This window comes from Mesoplodon mirus (assembly GCF_964341445.2).
Source record: "Mesoplodon mirus genome assembly, chromosome: 3".
NCBI classification, from domain to species: domain Eukaryota; kingdom Metazoa; phylum Chordata; class Mammalia; order Artiodactyla; family Ziphiidae; genus Mesoplodon; species Mesoplodon mirus.
In genome coordinates, this window is record NC_138978.1 from 40,264,798 (window position 1) to 40,284,600 (window position 19,803).

Consider the following 19,803-nt stretch of genomic DNA (forward strand, 5'->3'; position numbering starts at 1 on the left):
ACCCTGAGAAGGCATCCATGTTCTTCACCAGGCAAAATAAAATGCTGAAGGGGAAATTCACACTATTCTCTTTCCAGTATGAGAAAACTGAAAATGTTATGGGTATGGAATGTTTTATCTCTGGACCCATTAGGAAGGCACAGATAGTGTGTCTATCTGTGATTCTCCAGCAAGGGCAGAATGCTGGTCAGAGCACTGTGTGTGGTAGTAACACTAGCTGAGGGAGGCCTTGCTAGACTGGCTACAATGGAGATGTGAAGGCTAATCCCTCAGTTCCTATCCCTGGGATCTCCGCTATTACACTTCAGCCTAGGCCATTCAGGCCTGTCTGATGCACAGCCCCTGCTGACACTTCAGAGGATACTTCTCTGGCCTCAGGTTATCTGTAGACTTGCTTTCAGACCAGTCGGACAGACTCTAGTCATAGAATTGAAGAAAGAGAACTAAAAGTCAAATTAAGGAAGCTTTCTATATCTTTAACCCTAAATTGGGGCTAACTTTATCCAGGACTGCCCTGAGCAAACATGGGACTAGTTGTGGTTTCTCATAAACTCTCTAGCTTGGATTCCCTTGGATTTAACCAATCCAGGTTGAGGCCAGATTGAGGTCTGGGGCTGGGACCACATCTACCACATGGTGTGGGTCCTGAAGATTCTTGAGTCAGGTTTTCTTCAGGGATTCAATCCCAATCCCAGTGTTCCCTTCCTCCTGTGCCTGCTATACAATAAAGAGCTCCTGCACACACTCGGCCTCTCATTGTCCCCCTTTTTCACCCCTTGCCTTAACTAAAACCTGGCCTGCCTTTAGGGCACTGCTTCCCCTTCAATAGAAGCTACTCATTCTTCATATCTCACAAACCTCAGGATTAAAAGGGTGGATTGGCAAGACTCCTCATGCTCTAATGCTGTTTTCCAGACACTTCTCTCTCATGGGCATTCCTTCCTTGATGCTTTGCCATCTGGCTACTCTATACCCTGCTCCTTTGCCTCCTTAAGAAAGCTTCCTCTGTGTGCCTATGTTTATGTCATCACAGTAATGATTACACAGTATTTATCTGCTTGTTTATGAAGTGCTGTAGATATCCCCATGCTGAGCAGAACAGAAGAAAGCTGTTCAACCCACAGGCCAGAAGTTAAGCCTTCTTGGAGATCTTGGCCTTTCTTTGGAGCCACAGAGGCTCTGCCTCTATGGACCAGACCCCTCACTTCCCCTTTTGTTGTACTTGGGTACCCCAATGGTTTCTCCTGACATGCCAGGTCTTGTTCAACCTTTGGAATGAGAGGGATTCTGAACAAGTCACTGTGTATCTAATGAAGAAATAAGACAAAAGGCTCAGTCTGTTCCTGGGACAGGAACTCCCACGATTTCCCTTCTAAACCCATCCTCTCACCTGTCTGTTGGCTTCCATGTAGAGTCCTAGGGTGCTCACTCGAGAGCAGAGACCCTCTTTCATGATGTGGACGTAACAGCGCACCTGTGACCTGGACAAATCTTCCCAGCTGTCTCCTTGACAGGCATTCCAGCAGGCATCATAGGGAGCAAAGGTCAGCGTATTGGCTTCTTTTATAAAACTGTAAATATCTTCAAAACAAATACCCAAACCGAGCAAGTACATGAGAGACATGACAGAGAGGATACAGAATCAGTCAAGTTTTGAAAGAGGGTACAGCTCAAACCTCTTCCCTCGCAATGCACCCATGCAGCATGGACCCTGGGGAAATTCCACTAAAACCTGAAAGCCTAAATCAAATTAAAAGAGGCAATGTGCTTTCCTGTACATCTGAAATACTGTATGATATAAAAATGCTTAAAAAGAGGTCCTATAAGCAAGTTTGACTGACAATCAAGCACTACTATGGAAAATAAAATAGATGACTCTTGTACACCATGGGGTAGCAGAAGCAACTGTCCAGGCTTTAGTGACCAGCCATGTTGGCTTTGTGCTGCTAGCCTCCATTATCATATCAGATAGTTGTGCTATGAGAGAAATAGCACAGGACTTGGGCTTCAGTTTTTCAACTCGTACAACAATCATTTGAAATCTTTTATTTTATGGTAAGAAAACTGGGGCTCAGAAGACTAAATAACCTGCCTTAGGTCACAGAGCTAATAAATGGCAGAGCAAAATTTCAAACCCAGCTCTGAGATGCTAAGCCCTGATATCTTAACCATCATGTTATACTGTCTCCATTTATTCCTTTGATAAGTACGTTTTTTGGAACATCTACTATGAGCCCAGGACTGGGCCAGGGACCAGGCAAGGATATGAGAGCAAACAAGACTGACCTCGTCCCTACATCCTGGAAAGGTGATAGTCTGTTGGCTCTGGTTGGACTGTCATTATACAGCCCTTCACCTTTCTTCCCTTGACAGGAGAGGCTGAGCTTAGTCAGGAGTGGGGCTCCCAGAGCCTAGAGAATAGGGGAACTGAGAAGTGGTGCGCAGAGTTCAAAGTCAAAAAGGTCTAGAGAGGAACACAGCCAAACCAGAGCTGTTAACCAGAGAATGGACCTGAGGCATGATTAGCCTGTCCTTGAAGAGCAGAGTGACAGGATTTGCTTGAGCAAGCCCACCCAGAGCTCAGGGAGTGGCGTCAGCTAGCCTGTCCTAACTGTTGGCTAGATGAAAACCTGCTGCCTTGAGACAGGCATCTTGGGCTGGGCTAAGTTGCCCAGCCATTCTTCCAAAGGTATTGTTACCCCTACCTTACTGCACCAACTCAAGCACTGACCTAAGGACTTCAGCTCCTTTTTCTTTAGATCCTCTTCTTTTTCCTCTTGTCCTTGTTGTGATGAAGCTGAGGAGAACTGTTTTCTTACTAGGTATGGAATCAGTTCACTCCGGATGGAAGTGATTGACCTAGGAAGAAAGAGTGGTCAAATATGAGAAATCTGACTATCTGGATCCAATCAGAATCAAAGACTGTGCATCCAAGGAAAAGCTAAATTCCTTCCTGTCATGCCACCTTGGGACTGATAGAGATTAGAAATGACAAGGATTTGGCAGTTCTGGAGAAGCAGAGGACCTACATTCTCTATCAGCTTCAGGCTGGAGGTGGGAGGGTAGTGTACTGAGTCTGAGACACCCTTTCCCTGATCTATGCAGAAAATAGTCTTTTACAAGACTTATCTACAAAGTGTGTGCCTGCATGTTTGTATGTGTGTGCACGTGTGTGTATCTTAACATGGTGCTTTGACTATTAACTGGCAATAACCCATGAGAAGGTAGAATGCTCTGGCCTTTTGAAAAAAAGTTATTTAAAAAAACATAAAACATTTTCTGTAAAGGTCTTGCATATTTTCTGTAAGATTAATCTGGAGTATCTTAGTTTTTTTGTTGTTATACATGGTGCCTTTTAAATAATTATTTTCTTCTTCTTTTTGGTCAATACAAACTCAATTCACTGTATTTTGATCTTGTAGCCAATTGCCTTGATAAACAATCTTAATATTGATATTTTATCTGTAGATTCTGGCAATCATACCAACTATGTAAACAACAATTTTCTTTCTTCCTTTCTAATCCTTATTTTTCATTATCTTACCATATTGGCTAAGACCTCCAATACACTAACGCTGAATAGAAGTACTAATAGTCATCCTTTTTTTTTTTAACTTCATAACTCCATTCATTTTATCCACTTGACCGCTGTATGAACAGATACACCTGAAATTTAAGACAAGAGCTTATACAGAGACCTGTTTTTTTTATAGGCATTAGCTCAGAATATATGTGGTTAAGATGACATAGAAAAAAGTTTAAATGTGAATTTAGGACTGAGTTAAGGAGGTGCATACTCAGTCTCATATCTGGACATGCTTCAGATACCTCCTTAATGTCTATCTCCAAGACTGAAATGACTCTGTACCTCTTTGAAGACAACAGACCATTCTATCATCTCTTCATTGATGACCAGGCCTTGACCATATGGAATATTGGTGACAAACTCTCCTACTTTAACCAGCAGCCCAAGACCAGCAGGAAAATTCACAGCACTCTGGATATCCTATCATGTTACACGGTTCTGTTTTTCATCTAAGGATATGTGGTCTCCAGCACTGTTGGTAAATTGGACTTTACTCAAAAATGGATGCAGCTCCAGATGCCATCAGGTGATCAATGCGGGTCCTGCTTCTGGAGGGCATTTATCTTTCTTCACCATCTCTGCTTCAGATACCAGAGGAACTGCTCGCCTTTCAAATCATCAGATACAAATAGCGCCACCCAGGTCCAGCCAAAATGCAGCAATAACCACATCATTCCTTGAGCCAGGGAGCTGTCCGTAGTGGCCATCTGATAGAGCGATGGGAACTGGTCTTTAACACTCAGGATGGGATCAAAAGGACCATACGTGACCTGTGGGCTTCTGTAGAGCTCCAGAACTGTTCCAATCTCGGCTGAAAATGCCAATGCAGTTCCTGTAACAACGGCCACAGATTTTCTCTGTCCCTGGCAGTTGTAGTTAGGGAGAGTCTGATTTCCTCCAGAGAGCCCAAACAGGGCACTTTCCAAGGTCCTTTGGTCACTGGGAAAGGCATTGTAGAGGTTGAAACCCAAGGACAGATTGGGGAGCAGATGGGAGTCCTTATTGATTTCCTCAACGGCCAAGAGAAATGCCGGGACGTATTGGTAGTTCTTCCAAAGCCACCTGGTCACACAGAAATCCACGGGTGAGGAGAGGCGAAACTTGAGGCTGGTTTCAACTCAAACTTGAACTCCAGAGATAACTTGTCTTTAAGTTCATCCAGGGCTTTGAAGGCTCTAAGACCTTAGAGCAGGGTTTCCAAACCCGGGCACTATAGATAATGCTTTGTCACGGGTGCTGTTCAGTGCGGTGTAGGCCGTCCAGCAGCATCCGTGGCCTCCACACACTAGATGCCACTAGCAGCCCCTCCCATTTGTAACAACAGAAACAATGCCTCCGCAGGTGACTAGAAGTCCCCTGGGGGCAAAGTCACACCAGTGAAAGGATGGGGAGAGGGGGAACTCTGAGGAGGGGACGGCGGCACCCAGAGCTAGGAGGAAACCGAGGCTCCAGGCCAACCAGTGGGGTAAGCCTGAGGCCCCAGGGCTGGAAACACGGCTCGCGGAAAAGGGGGAGGAATGCCGGAGCCTGTGATGGGGGTGCCCCAGACCCACACCCTTCCCTAGACTCCTACGGGAGCCCCGGGACTGCCCGCCGCTCAGAGTCCTGACCCTCACACTGAGGCCTAACGTACCATGTGAACCCAGCCCCCCGTGGAGAAAACTTTACACAGCGCAGTGAGCCACCCCGCGAGTCCTCCAGTCATCCTTACTTATTCTTGATTTTAAAGGGATTTCTTCTATTTTATCATTTACTGAACTTTTTTTTTTTTTTTTTTTTTTTGCGGTACATGGGCCTCTCACTGTTGTGGCCTCTCCCGTTGCGGGGCACAGGCTCCGGACGCGCAGGCTCAGCGGCCATGGCCCACGAGACCAGCCGCTCCGCGGCATGTGGGATCTTCCCAGACCGGGGCACGAACCCGCGTCCCCTGCATCGGCAGGCGGACTCTCAACCACTGCGCCACCAGGGAAGTCCCTATTTTATCATTTAGACTGATGATTGTTACAGTTTTTTTTTCCCTATCATCAAAGCCACCATTTATTGACTGTCCTCTATGTGTAGATATTGGGCTTCATGCTTTATAGCCAATACCTGGCACATGTTATTGGTTTTATAAATACCCTTTATCAGGTTAAGGAACTTCTCTTTTATTCCTAACTTGCTAAGAGCTTTCATCAATTAATGGGTACTGACTTTTACTAAAAAAATTTTTTTCTTGCATCTATGGAGCTCACTGTATTTTTTTTCTCCTTTATTCTGTTATGGTAATGGATTAAAACATTTTCTGACACTAACAGGTTGAATAACACTTTTCAAAGACTATATACACAATTTCTACTCTACACTCCCTCACGGTAGAGGAATTACAGGTGATTCTTCTATTTTTATGCAAATTATCAAATTTTACAACTTTAGGCTCTTCTTTAAGTTTCTTGTCTTTCATTTTCTCATAGCTTCTACGGTACTACTCTCCTAGTTTGATTCAGACTTCGCAAATTTAAAATTCATTCTGATGACTAAGTATTTCCCACACAGATTTCAACTTCCCTTCTACTTAAGAGTGGGCTCCCTCACATTATTAACAGTTGTATTTATTTACCAATGGCTATCAAAGAATTTCCACAACAAAGTTAACTTCAATTTACTTTCATGAAATCAGATCAGTCTAGGACACCACTTACAGAAAGAAAATCGGACCAAAGATCAACGTGTAGAAGAACCTCCAGAAGGCAAAAACATTCCTGTACTATATCATTCAGATACAAGCAGTAAGCAACCTTGGTCAAGAGCTTCGGAGCTCTCTTTCATTTGGCCTCGTTGGGTCCCTGGAGGCATGGTGCTTCCTCATGGGTATCGAGCCAGGATGCTGGGTCTAAATGACCAAGAATCTGTAACGGGGAAGAAGGAACCTGATCCTTAGTACAGTGAGTATGCTTCTGATTCATACTTAGCAAAGGACATGAAAGACTACCATATGATTTTTAGTTTTCTCTCTCATACTGTGATCTTGTTAGAATTTTAAATCACTAGTTAATTAATTTAGCATTTAATAAGACTGTAGTAATATGCCAGTCACTGTTCTGTGCCTTGGAAATATACTGTTTCTGCTCTCAAAGAATTCATAATCCAGTGGAAAGTAGCCTGATTATGGATTTAAGGAGAAGAGTAGGAGATGAGGCTGATTAAGGAGGCAATAGAGCCAGATCATGAAAGCCTTCTGTGGCAGTCTATAGACAGTTTGGACTGAGACAAGCCAGTGGTTAGTTTTTAAGCAGGAAAGCGACATGATCAGTTTTATTTCTTAGGAAGGTAATTCTGATAACAGTGAAAATAGGCTTGGAATAAGGAGAATGAACACAGAGAGACCAGTTACAAGACTCTGAAAGATGAGATAATGTGGCCTGAGAGAGGGGTTAATGTATAAGCAGCCCTATAAACCTGACTGCTGCTTCATACTTCCCACCCTCTCTCTCAGCCCCTATTCAAAGAAGCTCTGCAGGCTGACAAGGACCACACAGATGGAGTGTAGGTAGGAAGGCAAGACAGAGGTGGAGGCTGAGGAGGGTAAGCAAAATTAGGAACCCTGGAGCTACACAGTTCATGGTTTTTGTCATTTTTAAAAGATCAAGTCAAACATCTTTGAAGAATTCTGTGTAAGCTGGAAGCTCTTGTATTGAATTTCAATGTGCTTTTTCTACTGATCCTTTGATGGAGATTAAAAATTTCCATATAAATTCAAAGAATGAAATAACACTCTTAGCTTTTTTCTCCCCTTTTAATGCTCCTAACCAGTGTGGGTAGCAAATGTTCCTTGGCCCCCTCTGGTGGAAAACAAGTCAGTTCCCTTTGAAGAAATGACAAAGCATGGACAGCTGGGGGATTTCGGAGCCATGATATTTACACTATAGGCCAAACAGAACTGTCACTGCAAGAGGCAAGCAAACAAGCCTTGGCACACAGCCCTTTTAGGCAGAACCCTTTAAGGAAACCAGACAAGGATCTGAGGAGAGGACCTGAAGCAGTCCTGCCAGGTCCCACCTGCCTCTGCTGGGGCTCAGCAATCAGGTCAATTCTCATAATGCGGTTGGCCTAGCAGCACAATGGAGGACAAAATTACTCTTCCTGCATTGTACTCAAACTAGACGTAGCTCAAAGCTGTGCCAAGAAGTGGGACAGGCCACTGTGACCCACTGTGAGCATCCTGACCTTGGGGCTGAAGACCAGCAGCTGGATACACTGCTCTGGGCCTCGGCAACCTCACTTTCTCCCTTCCCTCTCATACACAGCCTTCCCAGAAACACCTGCCTCATGTCATAAAATTATAAGCTCCTAAGAAATAAGAAATCACAAGGGAGAACAACAGATTTGACTATCAGATGCAAACAAATAACTCCACCAAGTAAAAAAGACAAAATAATTGTTACATACAGGACAAAAGATTAATATTTTTAATAGGTAAATAGATATAAATGTTCAAAAAAATATAAAAATATTTTAAAGAAATAAATATTTAAAAAAAGATGCAGGGCTTCCCCGGTGGCACAGTGGTTGAGAGTCCGCCTGCCGATGCAGGGGACACGGGTTTGTGCCCCGGTCCGGGAAGATCCCACATGCCGCGGAGCGGCTGGGCCCATGGGCCATGGCCGCTGAGCCTGCGCGTCCAGAGCCTGTGCTCCACAACGGGAGAGGCCACAACAGTGAGAGGCCCGCGTACCCCCACCCCCCACACAAATAAATAAATAAATAAAAATAAAAAAAGATTCAATTTCTCTCACAAATTAGCAGATTTAAAATAATTCTCATTAGTGGTAAGGGTGCTTCTCATACAATGTATAAACTGGTAAAATTTTTTCTGAAAAGTAACTGGCAATACATAACAAAGGTCTTGAAGACATTCATATTATTTTATCCTATAATTCTATTTCTATAAATCTATCTTAAGGAAAATACATCATGCTCAATAAATATTTGCTGAATAAACAAAATAATTAGACAATAAAAAAGGATCTTTGAACAAAAAGGTATTCTTCTTAATGTTAAAAAATAGACTACGACCAAATATCCAACAATGGAAGAACAATCAAACACATATATAATAGAATAGCATATAGGCAAAACTCTGATCATAAAGAATTTTTTAATGACACAGGAAAATGCTCATGAAATAATACTGAATAAAGAAAGCAGAAAGCAGAGAGGGCAGACAGCAGAAGCAAGAACTACAATCCTGCAGTCTGTGGAACAAAAACCACATTCACAGAAAGACAGACAAGATGAAAAGGCAGAGGGCTATGTACCAGATGAAGGAACAAGATAAAACCCCAGAAAAACAACTAAATGAAGTGGAGATAGGCAACCTTCCAGAAAAAGAATTCAGAATAATGATAGTGAAGATGATCCAGGACCTCGGAGAAAGAATGGAGGCAAAGATTGAGAAGATGCAAGAAATGTTTAACAAAGACCTAGAAGAATTAAAGAACAAACAAACAGAGATGAACAATACAATAACTGAAATGAAAAATACACTAGAAGGAATCAATAGCAGAATAACTGAGGCAGAAGAACGGATAAGTGACCTGGAAGACAGAATGGTGGAATTCACTACTGCGGAACAGAATAAAGAAAAAAGAATGAAAAGAAATGAAGACAGCCCAAGAGACCTCTGGGACAACATTAAGTGCAACAATATTTGCATTTTAGGGGTCCCAGAAGGAGAAGAGAGAGAGAAAGGACCCAAGAAAATATTTGAAGAGATTATAGTCAAAAACTTCCCTAACACGGGAAAGGAAATAGCCACCCAAGTCCAGGAAGTGCAGAGAGTCCCAGGCAGGATAAACCCAAGGAGAAATACGCTGAGACACATAGTAATCAAATTGACAAAAATTAAAGACAAAGAAAAATTATTGAAAGCAACAAGGGAAAAACGACAAATAACATACAAGGGAACTCCCATAAGGTTAACAGCTAATTTCTCAGCAAAAACTCTACAAGCCAGAAGGGAGTGGCATGACATATTTAAAGTGATGAAAGGGAAGAACCTACAACCAAGATTACTCTACCTGGCAAGGATCTCATTCAGATTTGATTTGATTTCAATATACACAAATCAAAAGCTTTACTGACAAGCAAAAGTTAAGAGAATTCAGCACTACCAAACCAGCTGTACAACAAATGCTAAAGGAACTTCTCTAAGTGGGAAACACAAGAGAAGAAAAGGACCTACAAAAACAAACCCAAAACAATTAAGAAAATGGTAGCAGGGACATACATATTGATAATTACCTTAAATGTGAATGGATTAAATGCTCCAACCAAAAGACACAGGCTTGCTGAATGGATACAAAAACAAGACCCATATATATGCTGTCTACAAGAGACCCACTTCGGACCTAGGGACGCATACAGACTGAAAGTGAGGGGATGGAAAAAGATACTCCATGCAAACGGAAATCAAAGAAAGCTGGAGTAGAATACTCATATCAGATAAAATAGACTTTAAAATAAAGAATGTTACAAGAGACAAGGAAGGACACTACATAATGATCAAGGATCAATCCAAGAAGAAGCTATAACAATTATAAATATATATGCACCCAACACAGGAGCACCTCAATACATAAGGCAAATGCTAACAGCTATGAAAGAGGAAATCAACAGTAACACAGTAATAGTGGGGGACTTGAACACCTCGCTTACACCAATGGACAGATCATCCAGACAGAAAATTAGTACGGAAACACAAGCTTTAAATGACACAAGAGACCAGATAGATTTAGTTGATATTTATAGGACATTCCATCCAAAAACAGCAGATTACACTTTTTTCTCAAGTGCGCATGGAACATTCTCCAGGATAGATCACATCTTGGGTCACAAATCAAGCCTCAGTAAATTTAAGAAAATTGAAATCATATCAAGCATCTTTTCTGACCACAATGCTATGAGATTAGAAATGAATTACAGGGAAAAAAAACATAAAAAACACAAACACATGGAGGCTAACCAATACGTTACTAAATAACCAAGAGATCACTGAAGAAATCAAAGAGGAAATCAAAAAATACCTAGAGACAAATGACAACGAAAACATGATGATCCAGAACCTATGGGATGCAGCAAAAGCAGTTCTAAGAGGGAAGTTTATAGCAATGCAATCCTACCTCAAGAAACAAGAAAGATCTCAAATAAACAATCTAACCTTACACCTAAAGGAACCAGAGAAAGAAGAACAAACAAAACCCAAAGTTAGTAGAAGGCAAGAAATCATAAAGATCGGAGCAGAAATAAATGAAAAAGAAATGTAGGAAACAATAGCAAAGATCAATAAAACTAAAAGCTGTTTCTTTGAGAAGATAAACAAAATTGATAAACCATTAGCCAGACTCATCAAGAAAAAGAGGGAGAGGACTCAGATCAATAAAATTAGAAATGAAAAAGGAGAAGTTACAACAGACACTGCAGAAATACAAAGCATCCTAAGAGGCTACTACAAGCAACTATATGCCAATAAAATGGACAACCTGGAAGAAATGGACAAATTCTTAGAAAGGTATAACCTTCCAAGACTGAATCAGGAAGAAATAGAAAATACGAACACACCAATCACAATTACTGAAATTGAAACTGTGATTAAAAATCTTCCAACAAACGAAAGTCCAGGACCAGATTGCTTCACAGGTGAATTCTATCAAACATTTAGAGAAGAGCTAACACCAATCCTTCTCAAACTCTTCCAAAAAACTGCAGAGGAAGGAACACTCCCAAACTCATTCTATGAGGCCACCATCACTCTGATACCAAAACCAGACAAAAATACTACAAAAAAAAAGAAAATTACAGACCAATATCACTGATGAATATAGATGCAAAAATCCTCAACAAAATTCTAGCAAACAGAATCCAACATTGCTTTAAAAGGATCATACACCATGATCAAGTGGGATTTATCCCAGGGATGCAAGGATTCTTCAATATACACAAATCAATCAGTGTGATACACCATATTAACAAATTGAAGAAGAAAAACTATATGATCATCTCAATAGATGCAGAAAAAGCTTTTAACAAAATTCAACACCGATTTATGATAAAAACTCTCCAGAAAGTGGGCATAGAGGGAACCCACCTCAACATAATAAAGGGCATATACGACAAACCCATAGCAAACATCATTCTCAATGGTGAAAAACTTAAAACATTTCCTCTAAGATCAGGAACAAGACAAGAATGTCCACTCTCGCCACTATTATTCAACATAGTTTTGGAAGTCCCAGCCACAGCAAACAGAGAAGAAAAAGAAATAAAAGGAATACAAATTGGAAAAGAAGTAAAACTGTCACTGTTTGCAGATGACATGACAGTATACATAGGGAATCCTAAAGATGCCACCAGAAAACTACTAGAGCTAATCAATGAATTTGGTAAAGTCGCAGGATACAAAATTAATGCACAGAAATCTCTTGAATTCCTATACACTAATGATGAAAAAACTGAAAGAGAAATTGAGGAAACATTTCCATTTACCACTGCAACAAAAAGAATAAAATACCTAGGAATAAACCTACCTAGGGAGACAAAAGACCTGTGTGTATAAAACTATAAGACACTGATGAAAGAAATTAAAGATGATACCAACAGATGGAGAGATATACCATGTTCTTGGATTGGAAGAATCAATATTGTGAAAATGACTCTACTACCCAAAGCAATCTACAGATTCAATGCAATCCCTATCAAATTACCAATGGCATTTTTTACAGAACTGGAACAAAAAAATCTTAAAATCTGTATGGAGACACAAAAGACCCCAAACAGCCAAAGCAGTCTTGAAGGAAAAAAACGGAGCTGGAGGCATCAGACTCCCTGACTTCAGAGTATACTACAAAGCTACAGTAATCAAGACAATATGGTACTGGCACAAAAACAGAAATATAGATCAATGGAATAGGATAGAAAGCCCAGAGATAAACCCACACACCTATGGTCAACTAATCTATGACAAAGGAGGCAAGGATATACAATGGAGAAAAGACAGTCTCTTCAATAAGTGGTGCTGGGAAAACTGGACAGCTACATGTAAAAGAATGAAATTAGAACACTCCTTAACACCATACACAAAAATAAACTCAAAATGGATTAGAGACCTAAATGTAAGACCGGACACCATAAAACTCTTAGAAGAAAACATAGGAAGAACACTCTTTGACATAAATCACAGCAAGATCTTTTTTGATCCACCTCGTAGAGTAATGGAAATAAAAACAAAAATAAACAAATGGGACCTAATGAATCTTAAAAGCTTTTGCACAGCAAAGGAAACCATAAACAAGACGAAAAGACAACCTTCAGAATGGGAGAAAGTATTTGCAAACGAATCAACGGACAAAGGATTAATATCCGAAATACATAAACAGCTCATGCAGCTCAATATTAAAAAAACAAACAACCCAAATAAAAAATGGGCGGAAGACCTACATAGACATTTCTCTAAAGAAGACATACAGATAGCCAAGAAGCACATGAAAAGCTGCTCAACATCACTAATTTTTAGAGAAATGCAAATCAAAACTGCAATGAGGTATCACCTCACACCAGTTAGAATGGGCATCATCAGAAAATCTACAAACAACAAATGCCGGAGAGGGTGTGGAGAAAAGGGAACCCTCTTGCACTGTTGGTGGGAATGTAAATTGATACAGACACTATGGAGAACCGTATGGAGGTCCCTTAAAAAAGAAAAATAGAATTACCATATAACCCAGCAATCCCACCACTGGGCATATACCCTGAGAAAACCATAATTCAAAGACACACACACCCCAGTGTTCACTGCAGCACTATTTACAATAGCCAGGTCATGGAAGCAACCTAAATGTCGATCAACAGATGAATGGATAAAGAAGATGTGGTACATATATACAATGGAATATTACTCAGCCATAAAAAGGAACGAAATTGGGTCATTTGTAGAGATATGGATGGATCTAGAGACTGTCATACAGAGTGAAGTCAGAAAGAGAAAAACAAATATCGTATATTAATGCAGATATGTGGAACCTAGAAAAATGGTACAGATGAACCAGTTTGCAGGGCAGAAATAAGAGACACAGATGAGAACAAATGTATGGACACCAAGAGAGGAAAGTGACTCGTGGGGGTGGGGATGGTGGTGTGATGAATTGAGAGACTGGGATTGACATGTATACACTAATATGTATAAAATGGATAAGTAATAAGAACCTGCTGTATAAAAAAATAAAATTCAAAAAAAACAAAGAAAGCAGAAAGCAGTTATTTCTACAGCACAATTTGAAGTGTGTATATGTATATATAAAAATAAATAAAATGATGGAAAGAAATACACTAAAATGTTCACAATTATCTCACAGTAGTAGAATTATGGGTAGTATTTTAAAAATATTTTTTGAATCTTCCAAATTCCACAGTCATAGGCCATTCTTCCCTTACTTTCTGTGGCATCACTCTCTTGATCTGTTACTATTTCTGATACCTCTTTCTGTTTCCCCTGAAATATTTGGTGTTTCTCAGGATTGTTCTTTTTGCCTGTATTTTTCTCATGCTATTTGTCTCCCTGAGATAGATCACTTGGTGGCTTCTTTGCAGCTCATTCCCAAATGTAGACCCATAGCCAAGACCTCTCTTCTTTAGTCTCACATTTTCAACTGCCTGATGGACTCTGCCACCATTTAGATGACCCATAGGTACCTTAAACACAATGTCTAAAACTGAACCCATCATCTTTCTCCCAAACATACTTCCCCCGCAACCCCAAACACTGATTACCTTGCTTAGTGATATGGAGATTCATTTAGTCACCCAAGCCAGATATGTGGTAATCATCTTGACTCCTCCTCCTTCCTCCACTCCTCATATACAGCCAGTCACCAAACACTGCTGATTTTTATCCGCCAAATCTTTCAAAACTGTCAACTCTCCACCTCTACCGCTACTGCCTAGTATAAGCCACTGTCATTTGCCTGGATTCATTCAGCTGCTTTTAATTGGTTTCTCTTCCTCCAGTCTTACCTCTTGAAATCTATCCTTTGTATTACAGACGGAACACCCTTTCTAAAGCACAATCTGAACATGTCTCTTTTTCCTTCAATCCACCCTCTGTGTTGCAGGCACAGTGATTTTTCTAAAGTATAAATCTGGTCTTATCTTCTTAAATTTATTTAATGCTCAAGATAGTGGTTACTTTTGTGTGTTGGGGGGATAGTTGCTTGAAGGGAGCGTCTGGAAACTGGCTAATGTTCTATTTTTTGACTTGAATAGTAGTTACAAGGGAGTGTTAACTTTGTGAAAATTTATGGAGCCATAAGACTGCTCCCAAATATCATCTCTCCTTGGAAGGCTTTCATAACACTTGTAGGTTTCCGTACTCTCAGAGCAAAGACAATTATATGTATTTTTTTAACATCTTTATTAGAATATAATTGCTTTACAATGGTGTGTCAGTTTCTGCTTTATAACAAAGTGAATCAGTTATATATATACATATGTCCCCATATCTCTTCCCTCTTGCATCTCCCTCCCTCCCACCCTCCCTATCCCACCCCTCTAGGTGGTCACAAAGCACCAAGCTGATCTCCCTGTGCTATGCGGCTGCTTCCCACTAGCTATCTATTTTACATTTGGTAGTGTATACATGTCCATGCCACTCTCTCACTTTGTCCCAGCTTACCCTTCCCCCTCCCCGTATCCTCAAGTCCATTCTCTAGTAGGTCTGTATGTATTGTTTTTGAATCCATATCATGTGCGAGTTCCATGCTAGGAAATTAATACACATATCTCAAATTCTTACAGCAATCCTCATGGTAGGTATTATGGTCCTCATTTTATAAGTGAGGAAATCAAGGCTTAGAAAGGTTAGTTATCTTGCTTAAGGTTAACACAGCTTTTATAACTGGGAGAGTGGAAACTTACTCCACATCTATCTCAAAGCCTATGACTCTCTCCACTATACTATATTAACTAGTATCCCATGTTTTCTGCAACCACAGCACTTTCTACAGGATTTAAAATTTTCTGCTTACTGTCTCTCTACCAGTAAACATTTAGTCAGTGCTAAATAAATATTTATTTGAATAAACGAATGAGTGACTGTGTGAATGATTGAGTGTAATCCCTCTAGGCCAGACAGCTGGCAATAATTTTTCCTTCAGATTTTTGGAGATAGGAAGCAGAGCTTTCCTGATTTGGAAATGTAATGAACTCTAAATACGTTTCTGTATTATTAATATTACTAGCATTAAAAATCCAACGTTTGAAAAAACACATGTTTTAGTTTAATTCTGCTTAAATCTGTTATTTTTAGCATTTTGCCTTGATCTGTGATCAGGTCCTCCTCATGGCTATAAGTTTTCAGGGGAAGTCTAAAAATTATGTCCACGGCAAATGGAAAAATTTAGCTACTTTTGCATTCTGGCTTTTCTGTCTTTGTAAGCAAATCAAAAGAGACTTAAAATTCTCTAAATGTCTTCCATTTCAAGTCAGTCTTTCAAAATATTAGTTAGCAAAGAGGTAGAACAGAAAACCTACTTTTATAGGGCCTGGAACTCAAGTCTGCAGAGGAGAATACTAAGGGCTTGGGTTTTCTTGCCTCTTCTCTCAGCAGAGCTGTAATTGGGAAGAAAAGGTGATTGCTGCGTTAACCCTATGCTTTATTTTCAGTTTTTTTTTTCCTTCAAAGAAAACAGATATAATCTGGAAGAGTAAACAGGGAATTGTTTTAGATTAAAAGGTACTGACTTTAGAATAAAGTATTTGGTATACAGTATTCTGTGATATCCTTTTCCCCTTTTTAACAAAAATACTAAAAGCTTCTATAAGAATAAATTTTCAGTGTTGGTGCATATGTCTTGAGAAAGAAAAACAGGTTCAGATCCTACAGGCTGGAGAGACTGCTTAGGCTTACAGCAATTCAACTAACATTTTATTCATTTGAATTTATTCACTGAGTACCCAAAATGTGCCAGGCATATTCTAGACAGTGGGGATATGACAGTGAAACAAAACAGGTAAATCCATGCCTTCATATGAAGTTGATGGTTTGGCTGCCTTTATATTTACTGAGCATCTACTGTGTGTCACAAGATGAATCAGAGTTGGTTTTTGTCCTCAAGGGGTTCAAAAAAGTAGAAAAAACAGACATGCAAATTCAGTTTAATAGGATGCATGTAATAATTGAAGATTATACAAGATCAGAAGAGAGAATGATCTCATGCCTAATGGAGATAAGCACAGAATACTATGGTAGCACAGAGCAAGGTATTCTAAGGGGGTGAAGGGAAAAAAAATTGAGAAAAAACTTCCTAAAGGAGTAATATCTAGGTAAGCTTTAATGGATATTTAAGAATTTGTCAGAGAAGGAAGAAAGAAGGCAAGCATACCAGTTAAGCATTATACTTATAGGGAAATTATTTTTAAATCCTCACCAAACTAAATACATCTTTTCTTCTGGCTTTAGACTTTCTGGTTCCATATGATTCTTCTTCCTAGGAGTGCTTTAATTATAAATATTATGCTAGTTTAAAAGTCTTCTTTAAAAAGGTTATCTTTCCTACCATAATCTGGCCCATGGTCGCCTATGATAGCTTAGGCAAGGCTCAGCTGGGGGGCTTATATTTAAGTTAACTATAAGTCAATACAATGTGTTGCTAGGCCTTTGTCCCTTTTTCAGCAGCAAGTTATTTCCAGAACTCCCAGAGATCAAAATGAGTGTAACCAAGAAGTCCAGAGGAGACTACCCTAGTTTAATCTTGGTAGCATCTACATCTTCAGATGTCAGTACACAGCTACCACATAATAGCTCTGGTTAGAAGGTTATGTAAACCACAAATTCTTAGCTTAATTTTGTTCTGTTATTTAAGTAAAGGATACTTCATGCAATCTCTAGGACATCTAAGGACAAGAAACCAAGTAGAGCTAAGTCATGGATGCTTGAACTGAACAGTAAGGAACCAAGGTTCCTACCTATCTCCCATGGTCTCTCATCTCTGTCTCTTTTCTCTGCTTTCCTACGCCGACTCACAGGTTTCTAGCCAGTCTATAATGTCATCTCGCGTGTGGCTTTAATTATCACCCTGATTCTGACCTTGTAACATGGTTGCCTATCCCCAATTCCTGACTTTAGTTTGTGGGGCCCATCTGTACTCCTCTGCATCCCTGTGTAGCTAAGACTAGGAAGCTGTGACTACTCTCTTACCCCCCCAGGTATGTGTGCAGGTGTGTGTGTCTGTAACACAGAGACATCTGAGATACGTGGTAGATGTTGCTAGCAATCAATTCATCAACAGTGGCTGATTTTGTCGGGGTGCTGACTGTATGACATTGAGCAAATGACTTTAAGCCTCATTTCCCTCTTCTATAAATATGAAGATAATACCTAAATGAGAGAACTATTTTAAGGACTGAATGAAGTGTGAAAAGTACCCAGAATAGTATCTGGTACATGGTTGGTGCTCTGAAGGCCAAACCCTAAGACTGTATGTCCTACACAGATGGATTGGGTTCAAACATTACAAGAGGTTAATTATAACTTTGGGTTTTTCTGAACAGGAAGGAAGTATTCAGCTTTAATTCTTCCTTTTAAGAAGATTAATTTCCTCTAGGTCTCTTAAACAGCTAGCAGGTCTAGCAGGTTAGGAAAAGGGAGAGAAAGACAATGTTTTCTGGGTTTCTGTGGTAAAGGAAACCAGGACTAATTCTGGTATGAACTGCCTATCTCTCCGGGCTTCAGCTCAGAGAGCCAGCATATTGCTTCAGTTCTCTACAGGACCACTCTCCTTTTGGAGCAACTCCTGCTAAGCCAAACAAAAAGTTCCTAAGAGGCCAGCTTCCTTAGGCTTAGATCAGATAACACTGTAAAAGAGGAGAAACTTTTAGCTCACCACTCAGCATCAAGAGCATCACAGTGACAATACTCAGTCTAAGCTCTGCTCTGGCTCTGGACATAAAATCCAAGACATTTTTTTTTTTTTTTTTTTTTTGCGGTACGCGGGCCTCTCACTGTTTTGGCCTCTCCCGTTGCGGAGCACAGGCTCCGGACGCGCAGGCTCAACGGCTATGGCTCACGGGTCCAGCCGCTCCGCGGCATGTGGGATCTTCCCAGACCGGGGCACGAACCCACGTCCCCTGCATCGGCAGGTGGACTCCCAACCACTGTACCACCAGGGGAGCCCAATCCAAGACATTTTTGAATTAAAAATTTCAAGACAGTCTTTGGAACATCCATCTGTCATACTGCATTCAGAAATGGATAAAAAGACCTTCTAAAGCATATATATGTATATCTTCTTATTTCTTTAAAACAAAAAATAGAATATTATACTGAAAATACACGCTAATACTGCAACTTGCTTTTTTTAGTAAATATATCTTGGAAATCTTTCCTTTATCACCACACAGAGTTATACTTCATTCTTTTTAACAGTTGCACAATAATATAATTAATTACCCTGTTTAAATTGTTATAACTTTTCCCTGTTATGAAGGATGTTGCAAAGAACATTTTGCAATGAATATTTCCATACTCTTAAGTAAATATTTCTGTGGGATAGATTCTTCGGGGAGGAAGTGCTTAGTCAAAGAGTATATAATTTTAAGTGTTGATAGGTATCATCAACTACCCTAAAAAAGTTTATGTAAAACAGTGTAAGAAAATTTCCCCACAGCTTTACTAGCTTCATCACAAAATTTAAAAACCTTTGCCATACAATAAAGACAGTATTCTAAAACTGTTTAACATGCATTTTTATTTATAAGAGTAGGCATCTTTTCATATGTGTACTAGCTTTTTCTATGAACCAACTACCTATAACTTTTACCCATTTTTCTCTTGAGTCATTAGTCTTTTCCTTATTGATTTTAAAGTGCTCTTTGTAATGTGAGGAAACTAGTGTTTGGGTTATCCTGGTATTGCAAATATCCCCTCCCCCCACTTTTGTTGTTTACTTTTACACTATGTTTATTCAGTTTTGTTTTCCCCCCACAATACAGAATTTAAAAACTTGTTATTAGTCAAACTTACCAATCCTCTTTTTTTTTTAAATGGCTTCTAAGATTTATTTGATACTTAGAAAGCTTGAGTTAGTTCTAAGATCACATACTGATGAAGCTAAGTGCCTTAATGCACATGTAGACTAGCAGACATTCAGCAAAAGATATCAGCATCCAAGCCAAACAGTGGCATCCCT

General features: G+C 39.9%; 2 protein-coding genes across 3 annotated transcripts in view; both read right to left on the reverse strand.

Moving 5' to 3' along the window:
- Positions 1-19,803, reverse strand: part of EIF2B3 (eukaryotic translation initiation factor 2B subunit gamma) — a 148,276-nt gene that overhangs the window by 25,008 nt on the left and 103,465 nt on the right. For both annotated transcript variants that reach the window (XM_082613349.1, XM_082613348.1), the window contains exons 7-8: positions 2,732-2,859; positions 1,391-1,581 (exon numbers count right to left, since the gene is read on the reverse strand). In XM_082613349.1, the coding sequence (XP_082469475.1) occupies positions 1,391-1,581; positions 2,732-2,859 (319 nt within the window). The remainder of the gene's footprint in view (positions 1-1,390; positions 1,582-2,731; positions 2,860-19,803) is intronic.
- On the reverse strand, positions 3,996-7,663 carry LOC309800766 (vomeronasal type-2 receptor 26-like; the record flags this gene model as incomplete). Its single annotated transcript, XM_082615095.1, has 2 exons — positions 3,996-4,648; positions 7,629-7,663. The coding sequence occupies 2 exons, from the start codon at positions 7,661-7,663 to the stop codon at positions 4,156-4,158; spliced, it is 528 nt and encodes a 175-aa protein (XP_082471221.1). The 3' UTR covers positions 3,996-4,155.